The following is a 17,810-nucleotide window of genomic DNA, read 5'->3' on the forward strand; positions in this document are numbered from 1 at the left end:
GTAAGAAGAAGAATCTCCATAATATCTAGACAGACCAGCCCCTCTACTAGAGAAAATGCCTGGAGAGGATGGCAGAAGTTAATGACGACGAAAAATGAGATGGAAACTTGGAAGTTTAAAGCCAAGTACGGTCTCTCTGGTGAGTTTCCCGCTTTGAATATGTCACTTTAAAGCTTTTTTTTTTTTTAAAACAAAAGCAACTGCATATTGATATGGTAGCTCAACAAACACAGCAACATAGATGAGGTAAGAAGAGAAAGAAAGAATAAACCGTCAGTTAAATCGGAACTGATGGGAGAGCATCTGGGTTTTCCCAAAGACCTTGAAAAACATACAAAGTGCACTTAGTAAAGCTATCATATTCAACGTTTCTAAAAATCCTCTGATGTTAAACTTACAGATACTAAAAACATTATGTAGTTAGATTTAAAAAAAAAAAAAAAAGGAGTAGCGGCAAGTGGTTTAATAGAAGAAATGTAACAATGGTTGAGAGGAAAACGACGGCTGAGAGGAGAGATCTGTGGGTTACGTGCACATTTCTGCTGTGTGTTTGTTTGTTTGTTTAAAATATACATAAAATGTCAGCAGGATGGCAACACCCAGGGAAAGCAAGCTCGAAAAGATACAGTAGCCTCTGCGCTGCACAGGCAGGGACAGCGTCCTGTCTGTGTCCACAGAAACACACACACACACACACACACACACACACACACACACACACGCACGCACACACAGGGTTTACTTCCACTGGTGTGCAGTCATTCAGTGAGACCTCAAGAACAAATGGGCAAAAGAAATGTAATAAAAATAAAATAAAACACCCATAGTGACTTACTTGAACTAAAAACCCTACAGACTGTCAGGTATTACAGAGCAGATAATTAATGCCATAGACCATTTTGTTTTTGAGTTAAAAAAAATAAAAAATAAAAAAAGGAAGCGAAACAAAGAAAAGAAATTCAATTCTCCCACAAATAAGGTCAGCTTCACAGATTGTGGTTAATGGCTATGTCTTGTGTCTTAGTTTTGATTCTCAGCTTGAAATCCTCAAAACAAAAAAACAAAACAAAACAAAAAAAAAAAAAAGGGGGGGGGGGGGGGGGTCCTGCCTCCACCTCAGTCTCACACACTGAGCAAATTCTTTGAAAAAGGTGAGGGCAGGCCCAGAAATAAATACATTCATCACTGACAATAGACATTTGATTAAAAAAAAAAAAAAAAAAAAAAAAATAAGAACACTGTCAATAAGTGTTTGCACCAACTTTCTTTGAGGCTCAGCCAGCCAGAGTTTTGTGCTGCTTTTACCCACAGAACACAGGCAGCTTTAAAAAAAAGTTTCAAAACAACATCATAAAAGCAGAAAACTGACAATAACATTCACAGTTAAGACTACCAGATAGGCTTGTTTACATGCAGTGAACAAATCAAAGCTACATTCTCCAGATAGGTTTCAAGAACCGCCAGCATAAGAGATGTACCACGTCGGACTACGAAAACAACCCAAAATATTCAAGCATCATTCACCCACACCTACATATTAAGAGACCCAAGCAGCAGAGGTATTCCTCGAGTGTATTTGGGTAAACAAAGAGACAAACATTGAGCTAAAGACCCTGACTAACAATGCCTTTTGATTAATACGTCAAGGATGCACAGCCCCCCCCCCCAAACACACTTTCTGTGGTCCCATCTGAAGACAGGCCAGAGGGCAGGAGGATTGGGGCGCAGGGTCATCCCAAAGCCAGCTGGCAGGGAGGGGAGGGGTGGGGAGTGCCCCTAAAACCACACACCCTCCCCTTAATTGAATATGCAGTAGTTCACTCCATGTTTAACGCTATGCTTTTGTTTTGGCAGCAACCTCTGTGGAAAAGCATCTTTCACAAAAAAAAAGAAAAGAAAAAATGATAACGCACACAAAACCATCTCCCTAACTGGCCGAGCCTCGACTGAGGTCTGTAAAACTGTAAAAGTTTATGTAAACAATGAGATAAATACATATGTTTCTTTTTAGAGCCACACATGGTTCCATAATCATTCAAATGTGCTTTGGTTTAAAAAATAGTTTGTGGATTTGGGTATGAGCTTTTTTTTTTCTCTCCTTTTCTTCTTAGTTCTTTGTACAACGTTGCAACTATTTCTGAACATAGTGTGTTACTAACTAAAACGTAGACTTGTTTTGAGCTGCCTCACCTTTGTCAAGGCTTTTTGTGTTAGTTGAAAAAAAGTAGCCCCCTGTTTGTCTTAAATATGAAACTAGTGTTTTGCTTTTCCCATGATCAAAATACAGAGAAATTGATACAATGCTATATTTTACAAATGTAGCTGAGAGTCTGCATTCACAGATGCAGAACAATCCCTGAAGTATTTGAATAGTAGTAGTAATAGTAGTAATAATAGTAGTAATAGTAGCATGGTCACAGTTTGGAGTTCGTAGTATGTTTTTTTTTTCCTTTTTTTTTTTTCTTCGTTACGTCGAACAAGCAAGCATTCAAATGCAGCTGCAAAAACCTTTGCAGAGATGGCTAGAGATCGTGTAGTACAAAACACCTTTTGCATTACAGACATTACACTGTACTGCAGTAAGGGCTGCGAGTACAACAACGTTTGAAGGCAATGCATTGTGGACTCCCTCTTCGGCTAGAAGAGGTCACAAGCAACAATGTATCAGGCGATAAATAACACGTTTGTGGATCTAGGAATGGGTGGGTGGGGATCGAGGAGTGTGAAAAATTCAGATGTACCATGCAATCACTAAACAGCAACTGCCTAACAACAAGACACCAACATCCAACATAAGTAACAAGTCTGGGAGCCCAAGACGCAGGTACCTTAAAACGGTAGTGATGTTTGTGTAACTGTAGCTGCATCCCTATAATAATCAAACATTTCACAGACCATAACATGAGGACGAAAAGGAATTACAAAAAAAATAATCATGAGGACAGGTAAACCAACATAACAGAGGAATGCCTATAAAAAAATTAAAAAAAAACCAAACTTGTAGTGAGGGTTCATACTCTACAGTAACTGTTAAGAGGCGATACACTGGACAGGTTTGAGTGAAACAGAAGAGACAACGGGGGGCCATTCTCAACTTGTCATTGTTTACAATGAGGTAAAGCTTGAAATAGTTTAAAAATAAGTTAAAACTAATTCTGTGATATAATGGAATACAATCAGGAACAAAAGGATGCCGCAAGAGACCAGCGAGTTGTCCAGCTGTCCAGTGCATCTCTGCTTCTCCCTTCTTATTACAAGTTTTCACATGTCTGGCTCACAAAAAAACAAAACCAAAACAATTAAGTTGAACTTCACATTAAAATTCTGATTATATTTTCTCTTTTTTTTTTCTTTTTTCTTTTTTGGTCTGAACAGAACACATAAAATGTCATCAAGTCCTGTTTTTAAAGTCATGGAATATAAAGTGATAAGGACTCTGGATATAAATGAAAAGGAAACAGGAAACATGTTCAGGGAACATGTTTTTGTTTTGTTTTTTTTAAAATAAACTTTACCAATTTTTTTGGGTGGTAAAGTTTACGTCATACCAGCCCACCAATCAGCACAAGCTTTCCTTGCAATCCACAAGACCCTTTGTCAGTCATTGGCCAAAAACTCCATCAAAAGAGTGGATTTCTTTCTCTGGACTTTGAATATAATTCATAATTTGTTTTATACAGCAAAAAGAAATCAAAAGTGAAATAATTTAGTATGCTATATATCTTAAGTACATCTTTTTAAAAACTTTGGTTATGAACTTGTCTAGCAAAGTTTGTTAGTTAGCTCTGTTCTCCTCAACATTCATAAGATCTTTGGAACTCTATATATCTAAACTAACCAACTAAGCACTAGTTGCTCCAGGCTGGAAGCTACAGTACACTTTGAAGTGGAGCCACAATGAACAGGGCACCCAAAAGCTATATCTGACAAGTACAAACAACAGCTAAAAACAATATTAATGTGTAAAATCTATAGGCATTAAAAACCTGTGTTGAGAGATGGGCAGGTTAAAGCATTAGATAAAAACTTACCATAATCTACACACTTTTTACAATTAATTACATAGGAACTTTCAACTAATCAACATAGAGTTTGTAAGAGTAATCAGAGGTAGAGAGGTCACAAGCCTACATAAATAGACTTTTCTTTTTTCTGAGGGGAGGAAAGCTATACAGACAGAAAAATAAACGTACCCACTGAACATAACGCTCAGTCTAAAAACACCCTCTTCACCTTATCCCCATGAAACCACCCGCCCCGCCCTGCCCTGCCCCAACCCAACCCAGATCCCTCCCCTCCACAAGAAAAGTCCCAAGACCTTCCAGTTTAAACATTCACTGAAACATGACAAGTTGTTTAAGCAAAAAACAAGTACCTCAAGGGTTCATCTGTCCAACCAGGTTTCATTCCTGGGAGCACTAGCAGGCAAATCTGAAAACAATGAAAATCTTCTCTATATTAATGCAAACAGCTGTAGAGAAGACTGAGTGTTTGTCATCTGTGAAACAAAAACTTAAATCAGTGTCCTCCAACGTGAACCTTCTTTCAAGAACTTCCAGTTAAAGCATGGAGATGGTCCCAAACCCAGTTACCCCTCCTCTTAAGCCCCTTTCAGACATGTTTTCTGAGTGCCTCAATGAGCACACCAAGTTACTTCTCTGTAAAAGTAGTGACAGAATTCGCATTAGATACCGTTTATGTGTAGCTTTTAACACAGCAGAAGTCTGAATGCATGCAGACATGAGATTGTGACTGAACACCTGCGTAGATGTGAGTTGCTTAGCCCATAAGAAAAACAATAACATGCACATAACTGCATTTTATCCCACCAGATCTGCTTCTTTGTGGTAGTAAGATGAAAACAATTACTCTCTAATACAGTTTTGCTGTTCCCAATCCTGAGGAGAGATCTTTCTGGGGGAAAGCGGTGGCGTACAGCCCATGCAGCAGCACTATTTAGCAGGCACACTTAGTGTCAGTGGCAAAGAGAACTACAAAAACAAAATTGGCAAAGAAAAAAAAATTACTTTTCTGTGTTTGTTTTTGTTTCTAAGATTTTACATTGTGTTCCTGAGTGCACTGCTTTCCTTTACAGTAGTACAGTTTTGCTCCTTGCCAAAAGTTCGAGCTCTTTATTCCTAATGGCCCACCACCTCAACTCTTTTCAAGCCTTATTATTTTACATTATATTCCGATTTAAATGAAATCCTCTGTAAAAACTGTGTATAGTTTGATTTATTTTACACAGTCGTTTGGAAACAACTGTGCAAAATAAATAAATTTTTTAATACTGACCAAAATAATCATGATTGGGATTTTTTGCCAAATCTAGCAACTCTCTTCATCACCTTCACATCTATGACGGTATAACTGTGAGAAATATGGATGTAGAAGTCATCATGTCTGTATGCCAGAAGGCCATCACTTTAACAGATTGGGGTAGCGAGCAATGTTACATATCCCATGTCTGAAAAGGGCTTTATATACAGATACCCATCACCAACCAACACAACGAAGCATATAAAGCTGTCAGGGTTAAAATAATCTTTTTGCTGAATTATTGCCAGTATTGTTTGCACGTGGTTTTTTTTGGTCAAAGTAGCACTGGAGTACACAGGGGACTCTTGAGTCATCTGAAAACTTCAGAGACTCAAAGGTAGAAGAGAGAAAAGCTGCTGAAGGGTATGAAGTGAGAGGCTTGACATTATATCAGTACCCACATTCACATTTAACAGACCAGACGTTATGCAACTCCACCATTGCTTTGTGACTTTGGAGAGAGACAGCAGTAAACTGTCCCTTTAGAGCTCCTGAGAGGTGAGCAGACGTTGTTCGATATAAACAACAACTGAATCCTTGCATCAACAAGATCCCACCATCACCAAGAGCACACTGTGGCTAACGGCTACATCATTCACTTAGCCAGGGCATCATAAACTGGATTAATATGTAGAACTATGTGTATGTGTGCATTTCTTTGCTTTTGCGATGGAGAAAAGGTTTGTATTTTCTATTCCCAGAGTTCTTTGGCTTGATGCATTTCTAAGAGGGTGAGGTGTGCATTCTCAGGTGACTGATGAGGTTGCGCTGCTGGGTAAACTTCCCCCCACATAGCTGGCATTCATACGGCTTCTCTCCAGAGTGGACACGCATGTGCTCTGTCAGACGGTACTGGCGTGTAAAGCGCATGCCACACTCTTCACATGCAAATGGCTTCAGGCCGAGGTGGCTACGCATGTGGCGTGTCATGGTTCCCCTCTGGGTGAACATTTTGCCACAGATGTTGCAGGGGAAAGGCCTGGTCAGCCAGTGGCTCTTTTCATGTTGTCTCAGGGTTGCTGGGTCTTTGTAGCTCTTACTGCACACTGTACACTTGAACGGGCGCGTTTCAGAACCAAAGGTAGAAGGACCTACAGTGGCAGAAAGGTCCTCGGCCTCCTCCTCATCTTCCTCTTTCACAAAGGTTCCTCCCTCCTCTTTGATGTAGAGCTCATCCTCAGTATGCGTCTCCACATGAGCATTGAGCTGTTCAGAACTGGGGAAACCCTTACCACAGGGAATACACACATAGAGGTTGTCTCCAAATGCTGGCTCAAAACCTTCCTGCCTGTACACATAGTTGGCGCTGTGGTGCCCCCCTGCTGTTCCCCCTCCACCTCCTGCAGTCTCTCCATCACTCTGACCACTTTCCTCACTGTGATCCTGGCCATTCTCTCCTCCTTCTTCCTCGTCCTTACACTGGAAGGACTGGTCAGATGTGAAGCTGTTCCCACTGCCACCTCCAATCCCAGATGAGCGGCTATCTTTAGGACCAACAATTACCCCATTAACCAGGGGCCTGCTGTGATCTTCAGACTTCAACCCTGAAGCCTCTCTCTTAGGCCATTCATTCTTTCGAGCTCCCTGTCGGGACTTTTTCTGTGGTGGAGGACCCTCTGGCTGGTTTTGGATTTCCTCTGAGGTTTTAGAGGAGGAGTTGAGGTCCATGGTCTCTGAGATGCAGGTGTCTGCACCCGGCAAGGTGGTAGACGAATCATCCAGTGAGGCACTGTTGGTTGTCGATACTGAGGCAGATTGAGGGGATCCTTGGGAGTTGCTGTGTGGGCTGAGGGCATCTGTGGCTGTGCCCGCAGAGGGTGGACTCTTCTTGGAGAGGTCTAGTCCAAGGTCCGGTTCCCCCGCACTTCCTCCGCTGCTGAGGTTACCATTACTGCTTCCATTCCCCCCATTCCCGTTCTTCCCAGAGGTGCCAACAAACATCTCGTCATCTGAGAGCTTGTCCCGAAGGCCTTCATCTGGCTGTGGCTGGTCAGCATCGGAAAGGGTTGGAGGATAGTGGTTATTGTGGCCAGTAGGGGTAGAAGAGGAAAGCCGCTGGTTGTTTAGACGCAAGCGGCTAAGGGGACCTGGAGTGGAGGGTTTACCTGGCAGGGGTTTCCCACCATTGCGCTTAAGCTTCTTTCTGCACAGAGCAGCAAGGTCGTGGAGCTGGAGGTAGCTGGCTGCAGTTAAGAGGGCACTGAAGTTCTGCTCATTGCTCTGGTCTGATGAGGACAGTAGCTTCCCAGTGTAGATGAAGTCAAGAACTTGTCTGAATACTGAGGGGTTAACCATCTCTGTGTCGAGGTTGATGAGGTTGTCATGGAGGACCAAAGATTTAAAGTAGATGCTGCTTGCCGCCAGGATGTTCTTGTGGGCACGGAAGAGAGCATTCTCCACCACAATGATAACATCACACAGGAAGCCCTTGGCTCTCTGTTGGTTGAGTTGCAGCAGCAGTTGTTTGGCATGATTTGGCAGTTCCATTTCCTCCGCCCTTCTTTCCCCTCTCTCTCGTCTCTCTCTTCCTACACGTGCACCACCTCAAGCTGAAAGAAACAAAACAAGGACATGATCAGTATTACATTAAAAAAAATAATTTTATTACACTGAAACCACATAAAAATAATGGGTTATTGAGAAAAGAAATAAAGAGTGGTGTTTCTTAACAGATAACGCAAAAATCAATATTTAGTGGCATTGGCGGTGGATGAGGGGGAAAAAAAGGCTGAATAAGCAATGTGCTGTAAAGGCTTAGCTAACGCTTCTCTAATGGCAAAATTGAGCTCACTGGGAAATTAGCAAACTGTTAGCAGTGCATGCCATATAATCACACAGCTGCTTAGAAACTGGAACCTTCTCTGTGTCCGACTTTTCTTTTTAAACAAACTGTAACCCTACATGGATCAAGTTCTGACTGTACACATTACCACTTATCTGGCACAAAGGTCGTAGGGGTGGAGGACAAGAATGGGTAAAGTAACTTCTTTCCTAAGTTGCCTCATTCCACTATCTCACCAGAGTAACTAGTTTCGATGGGATGCCCTCTCTGGAAACTCAGCTAACTCTAGTCTCCATTAGGTCATGGTAATGTCAGCCCTGCCCTATTGTCTGGGGGTTGGAGATCTGTGGAAGAGCAGGGCTGGGGGGGGGGATTAGGTGACACCTGAGCAAGAAAAACTACACAGGCGCTTGGGCAAGAGAGGAGGGGGAGGGTGTGGCCCCAAGGCAAGGACAGCACCACTCGATCCTCCAGAGGGGCCCTTATTTATGGAAATAGGACGAGTGAATCCAATTCACTGCTAAACAACATACTGATGGCCTAATGGTACACACCACAGTACTTCTATTTCTAGTTTTCTCTACAAACACACATTTTGTGTTAATGCAATAGATGCAAAACTTCTGAGGGCAATATCAGTGGTATGATTTGGTTGAGGCAGCAGTCTGTCCATGTTTAACGTTCCCTCAAAGCCACAGGCAAGCTTAGACAACACAAATTTTCAATAACCACAACAGGGTATGCCATACTACAAGAGATTACAATCTAAGACAAAGAAATGTTTAATTCAAGTCAAACACATGTAGAAATTGCCATTTTAAGTGCCAAGCAAGAGCTTTGAAATCACATTTAAAAACACCCAGCACCAAGGGTTGAAATGGATCTGCATGTTGTTTAGTGATTGCAGTGTGCACATCTCAAACAGTGGATGAATCAACATTTGAATTAAAAAAAAAAAAAATCATTTTTACTGTAAATAAACAATAACATGGTTTAATTTGTGCTCAAAATCCTGACTCTATGGGCAAAAATACCAGCTGATATCAATATTGTGCACAGATCACCAGATTAAAAAAAACATTCTAGAGTTAAGACACCAGTAAAAGAGGAGACAATATTAATATTGATTCAATAATATGAATTGACCAAAACGAACTATATTAATGACATACGTAGTAACTATCGACCGAGGTAGTTACATTAGCTCTATAGTTTAACTTGAACTTATTCTAGGTTAATATATCTTAAGCATGATGCCCTTAGATACCTTTTAGTAAAATTAAAGCACACATTATCAAAAAAAATTCTGAATTTCTCTCCTTGTGTATACCATCTCCTTAACCTAACTTCAACAATCATACAGCTTCTGTATAATGCTGTAGGTATGAGATATGCAGTAGCAGGAAAAACGGCAACGAACAGCTGAAAGCAACAAACTAAATATCAGGTACTGATAACGACACATTACTACTGGCATTTGACCTGGTCTTAGATCAAAGCAAAGCTTTTAAAGAATATTTCAGTTTGTAATAGATGTGAATTATCCTCAATTGTCCTCAAAACGCCATCAGGGCAAAAGCATAAGTTAAAATTCAAGTAACTGTATCTGTTTAAAATAGTTTTAACTGCACAGTAAGTAAGCACAACTAAGGAGTCCATCACAGCGTTAAACAAAGACATACATATCCTGGCTAAGGCCCTCCAGTATCCCTTCAAATACTACAGAGAAAAACAAAGTACCACTAAAGAAGATGGCACACTAGACATAAGAGACTTGTTAAGGATGGTAATGACCACCCATTATTATAGTCAAAATTAAACACCATCAAAGAACAAGAAGGTTAAAATTTTAACCTGGTAAAGAGTGCTGAGTGTATCCGGTATGTAGCCAAGCTGACTCTGTCACAGACTAGCTGATACAATCAGCTGAAGTGATCATTACCCCCAGGTCCAGGCCTGGGCTTGCCTCCTCTGCTTTGACACTTCTACTCACGATCTTCTTCCCCTCCCCCGTTTCTCCTCTGTACCTCTCCTTTCTCTTTATCTTCCAGCCCTCACCAGCCTTTCACCGGGCATGCAGACACATCCCAGGAACAGCTCACTGTCCTGTCCCCAATGTAAATCATAATGAGCTATTCTGAAAAGCACAACCCAGATGTGTTAATCGTACAACAAGCTAGGGGAGTTTACGGCACTCAGCCCTGCAGGCGGTAATGGAGAAGAGGGCTACTAGAGAAAGAAGGGCCTCTACTGTGATGCCAGCCAGGAAGCCATATATCAAGTCTCTCTCTTAACATACACACACACGCACGCACACCTCTGCAGGCTTTATGGGGGGATTCAAGAGGCTTTTCCAGCGGACCAACATAAAAGGGGGCTGGGCTCACAGTAGAGAAGCCAGTTCAGGAGAGAAAAAAAAAAAAGAAAGAAAGAAAAAAAAAAAGCCCTCCCCCATCACCCTCCACCTCTCATCCCTCGTTGTCTCCCTTTCCTCCCCTCCATCACCCACCCAGCTACCCTCTCCCCCTGGCCCCTCCATTGCTGTGCTGTGCCGGCTGGATTCCAGGGAGCCGCTAATGGATTATGGCTGATCTATATGCAGCTAGGGTAGGACACGTGTAGGCCCGGCTCACCTTCCAACGATGCTGCCCAGGAAAAAGAGGCATGATACCACAGGGGACAGAGAGGCCTGCACCATGAATGTAGCTCCAAGTGTGACTGCATGGCACCCTTTCCACCTAGAAACATTTCAATACTACAAACCACACCATTGTTCCCGTTTAACTCCGCAGTTAGAGTCAGGGATGATGTATCAACTGACAAAAACAGCAAAAAAATAATACTATTTCCAGCATGCCAAAAGACTAGTTTCTATGGATAATATTAGTAAGTTAGAAAGCAGTCTGCAGGGTTCGATCACCATAGTTTTAAGCCCTACACAAAAAGGCTGGTAGCTCATTGGAGAGAAAGCATGATAGCTGGTTTAGAAGGGCTGTAAGAAAGACTTCTCTCTCTGGCTGAACACCCTACAACATACCAACTAAATTCAGCCCAGGGAGGTTGTTGTCTTTGAGCACACACAGTGGATCAGCTTACCATTCCCTGCAGTGTAACCTCTTCAAAAACTATGACATAATGATAGGGGCAAACTCATCTTAAAAAAAAAAGAGAAGAAACAAAGCGCCCTGCTACTTATCCTCAACCTTGACTTGTGTCAGGAGCCTGATGATCAGGAGATGAGAAGAGAGGTTTACACACAACTCACAAACACGGCAAGGCTCATGCACGCGTGTGCAGATTGTAAAGTAGAACGAGTCAAAGAGCCCTGGGCACTGAATTAATGTCAACCTTTGAATTAAAACTGGTTACACCTGAAATTTGGATGATCAGGTTTGACTTTATTTACCACCCCTGTTTCTGCTTACAATTTTCCAGCGCATATAGATCCAACAGCAAGTCGGTGTTCATGTAGCAAAGGTGACAGAGAGCTGTGGCACTAATCTCCTGAACACAGAGTAAAAAAGCCAAGAGAAGGCAGAGGTGAGCCAAAGTCCTGTGGTGCAATAACAAAACACACCCTACTGCTGTGAAAGGTCATCTGCTAACAACCAATAGAAATCAGGATTGACCAGGATTTTACATGCAACTTTTGTTTAATTGGGGCTTCTTTCACAGAGATTCATTTAAGCAAGAGATAGTACTGGGTTTGTAGAACTGCCATCACACAACATCAGAACCTGCATAAAAGGATCAGTGGTAGAGACAGATAGGTAGGAACGATTGAAGTAGACACAGAATGAGAGGCAATCAAGGGCAGGAGCAAAAGGCCTCACTGTGTGTGTGTGTGTGTGTGTGTTAGATGTGTGCATGTGTTGTGTGTGCACACACACAAACAGAGTATGCTGGTGGGCAGAGAGAGTGGGGGAGGGGTTGGGGGGGATGGTACAAAGCCAGTTTGAAATACAAACACCAAGCAACCACCTCTGAGCCATTTCAACATGGCTGACACTGCTGCATGGGTAAGGCTGGTCCATGCAGGACTCATGGGTACAGCAAGGACAGCTCATAATAAAATGAGATTAAAGTAAACAGTTAATTTAAAAAAAAAAAAAAAAGAAAAAAAAAAAGCTAACTACTATGTATGCTCTTAACAGACATTACATGTGAGCTACATACGAAACACATTGAAGATTTATCAGGTTGCTCTAAACCATTTCTGACAATGAATTAAATTCTTTTCTTAGCAGAGCTGTGCAGCAGGGCAGCTCACAGTATTTTATTACAGGTGATATGTAATGCTAGTTAGTCATGCAAATTAACATAATCATTTCCATTTTAGTCTCATTTGATTGGTTACAAAGACGCACGTTGTTTTGTTTTTTCATCCTGCTACACGGCCTTTACACTGCATTACTCTATCACGCACACACATTTAAAACTTCATTTAGAACATCTGTTAGGCATATACATGATCCAAAAATCAGGTCTCTCCTGTTTCCATAAAGTTTCAGAAATCACATTACAGCAAAGGCTCCACAAAACTCAACTTGGTTAGATTCAGAAAAAGCTTCAGATTTACACAATAAACAACGAAAAAAAAAAACCCCACAACCTTCAATCTAAAACCTTTTTACAGTTTAATTAAAAAATAAAATAAAATCATTCACTTGTAGTAAGATCAAGTCTTTTAGGCAAGTTGGCAATGCAGGCATAAGACAGAATATAGAAGGTAAAGATGACATATAAAGTCACTAGCTTCAGTCATTTCTTGAAATAGCCTGCCTAAACTTGCAGGCTCAGTGGTAGATTTTTAAGTGCATCTAGTGCTGGATCCATTCTGGATGTAATCTTTTCAGAAAAGCTGCAGAGGACATATCCTGCTATTAGAAAAAGCTCAATAGGTCAAATCGGTTCTGTCCTGTTTTTGGAACATTCCGTTTTTCAGAACTGCTGGACTGCTGGGTGAACAGGTGCATGATTATAGTATGTATGTGAACTACAGTACCCTGACAGTTTGGGTGAACACTTCCAGTGAGGAGTTCAATAGTTAAGCAAGATAAACAAGTCCTGCCCACAGTGCAGTGGAATGACAAGAACCTCATTCTGTTTATCACCGATCAGAAAGCTGTGGCCACATGTGTACATCCTAAAACCTTACACAGCTATGCTGGCATTCAGACCATAGATTGTCGTGTAACACCAGGGAAGAGGAGGAGGAGAAGTTTGCTGATTTTTTGAAAAAAAATGAGATTAAATCCTTTTTTCCTTACCACATACCTTTAAAATGGGAAATGAATCAATTTATTCTGTGGTATGAATGATATCTGGAGGTAATCTTAGCTAATAAAACAACAGCAACCAGTGCCAGATGAATTTTTATTTTATAAATTGTCATCAACTCATTTAATGAGATGATTTAGTAACTCTAGTTTTTCAGCTGTTTTGTAAACGTGGGGTGTAGATGCAAGTGCAAGACTAAAAATACAGCGCTAGAAGAAAAATGTCATGAGTAGATTTTGCATAGTACATTTCTCTTATATTTATAGAGACATTCATTTGTTATTAAACTTGATGTTTCTCTTGTTAGTACGGGTTAAAACGCAAAAACACAGATTAAAAAGAGAGATTTAAAGTCTACATATAAGTGGTTTATTTCTTTGTAACTGTAAGGGACTGATTTTGACTAAGATGATAGTCTTATAAAAAAAAAAAATTCAAACTAGCTGATGTATCTATTGGTTATGTCTAAATTTCTTTACATGCAGTATTAACTCATTTCTTTACCAGGAGGTAACACTTACTGTCTGCTAATCAGGTCTGTGAGTCGATCCCCAGTTTTGTGAGTGTGTGTGTCTGTATGCATTGGATCGAGTGCCATATGAATCTGTGTGAATGAGAGGCTATAGCTTATAATGGGAACGCTGCTGTGAGTGGTCAGAAACACCAGAAAAGTACTAGTTCATTTAGTATCTGGCAGTTGGAGGTAATGGAATTTAAGATGAGGCTATATGTAACAGTTTTCATTGCTGAAAAAGGACTTTGTTAAACTCTCATTTGAAACATGAAACCTGAATCTGCTTTATGCACTGAAAGAGTTCCAACTACCATTTTCTCCTGCTGCCATGGATTTAATATGAATAACTTTGCATCTCTGCTGTGTCTTGAGTATCGTGTTCATCTAGAATGTCCTCAGGAAAAAAACTAAATAAACACTGAGACCTTCACCAGCAATCCTGTTTAGTAACTGGTGCCCACATACATCACAGTGCGTGCCCTCACTAAAAGCGCAGTAATCAGCCACTTCACCGACAACTGAACATATGATTGGTATGATAAAGTGACCTCTGTCTTGCGAGACAACAACCCCCAACCCACATGACCCGATATCTAATGCTTTGACTGAGGACATCATGTTGGGCGAGTAAGAGATCTTGTATGGTCCAAGGTTTTACAGACCTGCCAGCCCCCCCCCCCTCCTCCTTCAGCCGTTAAACACTGCGCAACCTTCTGGCTATCAGCACTACATTCCACATTCTTCTTCTTAAAGAACAACAACAACCCTGTCCCGAGGTGCTTTATCCACTGAACAAACCAAACAGCCTCTGAACAGGCAACCACCAAATAGAACAGACAGCTACACATAGATACAATAGCCCAGAACAATCTATAAGTCCCCATCCAACATGTCAGCACATATAGCCTAAGTAGCCTTCTTACTGTATTGCACTGCCCATACATGCTGCTGTAAGCCTGCATCCAATACACTATGTGTGTGCTGAGAAAGAGAAAGGACAAGACCAACTGGCCGATCATGAGGCACACACACAGACCTCAAATTACCCTCCAGGCCACACTCTGCAGTCCATAGTAATCAATGAAACTAGTCACACTGACCACTTGACTTGGTCATTTTTTATTTGTTTGACCCTTGCTACTTGATCTCTGACCTAAAATGTTCATTTGACAAAAGCATCAAAAAGTACAGCGGTTACTGTACAATATTTTACAGGATTTACTGGAGAGACCAGCTTGCCCACATAATCCATTTTCAGCATAAAACTTGATCAACTCTATAAAAGTAAAGCGATCAATAGTCTCACTCAGTTTCTTCAAGGTTTATGAGATGGACTGGTTTAAACACAATGGATTAAGCAGTTCGCTCATCAAAGCACTGTGCTTTTACTGTGCTGATATCATCAAGTGCTTCAGGCATAACAGCCAGGAGTCCCATTTCTCCTTTAGAGGCTTTTCCAAATTGGATTATAAAGTGCAATACACATTTGCATGTGTCCCGTTCTTAACAATACAGCTTTTAGGTGTGTTGTTGAAAAACACACCTAAGCTACCCCTCCAGCCAAATTTTGAGGTTGGCAGACAGAGCAGCTGAGCGCTACACCTATATGTTGGGCTGGGTGTAGTCTGCCAAAATAACATCTTGTAATCTTTTTATTACAGGCTGCAGTCCCCTGCAACTCTAACCAGAAAAAGAAGCCATGAAAACAGTTGGATTTTATCTTACCTTTACTCTACTATCAAAGCAAGAGCTTGAAAAAAATGATAACAATGCCAACTTGAAATGAATTCACACCAATGATCGCAGAAACAAACAGTTAATGTGCAGCTGAGCTACTGGAAATGTGTGCAAAATAATTTTATCATGTGTAAAATGAAAGACATTCGTTTCCCTACCAACTGGCAAAATATGAGACAACTGACCATTTTTCTACAGCCGTTTTACAAGGGGGTAAGTACATTTCGTCAACTGTTAATTAAAGTGGAAATGTTTCCACAGAACTACACTTTGGTTAACAGCAGCCAGTCGAGGAAACGCACATTACTGGCATTCTTATGCCTTCTTATCGCCATGCCCCTTGGTACTTTAACAGCAGTAATCATGAGGAGCAGAGCCGCCTTCACACCCGAGTACATGCATTGTTTTATTGGCTTACTTTAAGTTAATGATGAAGTAATTAACGTACTGGTGTGATTTTTTTCCGCAGTTTTAAAAAAAAAAAATGAGGATGCTTATTTACTGACAGAAATCAACGACAGTGTAACAGTGTTTCTATAAAACAGTGCAGTTATAGGTCAGAGTGTAACGTGACACCAACGCTGTAGCTGATTACAAAGATGGTAGCTCTGGTAGCACCAGCGCACCTATAGTGCTTCTAAAACGTACACCCCACTGCATCGCTAGAATCGACGTTTAAAAAGCAACGTTTCAAACCAGGCTCTGCATGCATCCAACATTTTAATGGGTATATTTGCAAGACACTCCAGTTAAATGATTTTAATGTGCCTCACATAAGACCAAAGTGGCTTAACCTACATATAAACAATAAACAAGTGGTACCATACTATCTACAAACATCTCAAAGACTATCAGCTGATTGCGCAAAAAAAAACATGCGCAAAATCCACAGAATCTGCCCCGCTCCATTTACCACACAAAGTGCAATTCAATACCAGCTGAAGAGATCTGCTCTGCTTACGCGAAAGCGATTGGTTTTAAAGAAAGATTCAACTAATCAGCTTGCAATTTTGTAAACAACTCACTGAACACGTTGGACTGCAAAACTGAGAAAATGAGGTGAAGAGTAGAAACGTTTTAGCGTTCATATACCACGTAGCGACGTGCCGTCCGTGGACCCTTTCTGTCCCCCTGATGTGCTTTGCCAACCTGGTAATTCTTTGGTACACACTCGTCCTGTGGGACATCTCTCGTAAGCTCACGACGCCTAATTAAAAATATAAAAGGAGCACATCGTTCGCAAACGGCGCATTGTTACAGGTTTGGGCAGAGACCGCGATATGTTCGAACAAATAATGTGGGAATCCTCGGCTTGCCAAGCAGGCTGGTAGAGCCCCTTTTTGTTGGCACGCCGTGGAAAAAAACACCAGCGTAACAGCGAAAACCTCTGCGATTCTTGCAGTGGGTGGTAGGAAACGATCCGATCAAAAAACGACAGAAATACGGCTCCGACAAACATTTACACGCCGCGGCAAAAGGAAAGAATTCATTTTAAATACCTTCTTACATCGGTATGGTCGTTCTCAAGCGGTCTTTACCATCCTCTTGCTCATCTCACAGCCTTCGGGACGCCATGTTGCAAGCTTATGACGTTAGCTTCCTCACCCCTGACCCACATTTGAATAGAAACCAGCCCCAAAGTGCAGCAGTGAAAACATCCTAATGTGGGAGGGTTTTCACTTTTTTACATCAGGAATCTTACTAACTTTACCTGCAAGATGGCACAGAAGGAAACAAAGAGTGCTATTTTCTTTCATTGTGTTCAAACATCTTAAGGCCTTCTCCTCCGAGCAAACCGACCCAGTTATAGTCCTACCATCCTGCTGTGTGCAGGTAAATGCTCCGTGAGATGCCTGACTTTAAAACTAATTTTGTAATATGTGTAATCTATGAAGGGACTGTGACGGGGAAAGAAATAGAAGAAGGGAGTTAAGTGATGTGCAGTTTTAGAATCGATTTACTAAGACTTGAGGGGTATTTTTATATGTGGCATAAGGGATTGTACACGAAAAGCTGTAGTATGTTTTAAAGCGGACTGTTGAGTGTATCCTCTTTTATCTGCAAAGGCCTTCACTCCTAAAATATGCCAGTTCGGTGCGCAATGCACTGGTGATAATACATACCACAACCACCACAGAAAACAGCATTCGACTTGATAAATCTCTTTATCAGCTGGAC

At 41.3% G+C, this 17,810-nt stretch overlaps 1 protein-coding gene across 2 annotated transcripts; it reads right to left on the reverse strand.

Moving 5' to 3' along the window:
• Positions 1-5,774: 5,774 nt before the first annotated feature.
• hic2 (hypermethylated in cancer 2) lies at positions 5,775-17,288 on the reverse strand. Of its 2 annotated transcripts, none has more exons than XM_026188279.2 (2): positions 17,132-17,288; positions 5,775-7,868 (listed from the first exon to the last, which is right to left on the reverse strand). In XM_026188279.2, exon 2 carries the CDS (start codon positions 7,804-7,806, stop codon positions 6,043-6,045), a length of 1,764 nt encoding a protein of 587 aa, XP_026044064.1. In that variant the 5' UTR covers positions 7,807-7,868; positions 17,132-17,288; the 3' UTR covers positions 5,775-6,042. The 2 variants fall into 2 exon arrangements, with proteins under 2 accessions (XP_026044064.1, XP_026044065.1); XM_026188280.2 differs by having other exon boundaries at positions 17,140-17,258.
• Between the last annotated feature and the right edge of the window lie 522 nt (positions 17,289-17,810).

Source organism: Astatotilapia calliptera, chromosome 12, assembly GCF_964374335.1.
Source record: "Astatotilapia calliptera chromosome 12, fAstCal68.1, whole genome shotgun sequence".
Taxonomy (NCBI): domain Eukaryota; kingdom Metazoa; phylum Chordata; class Actinopteri; order Cichliformes; family Cichlidae; genus Astatotilapia; species Astatotilapia calliptera.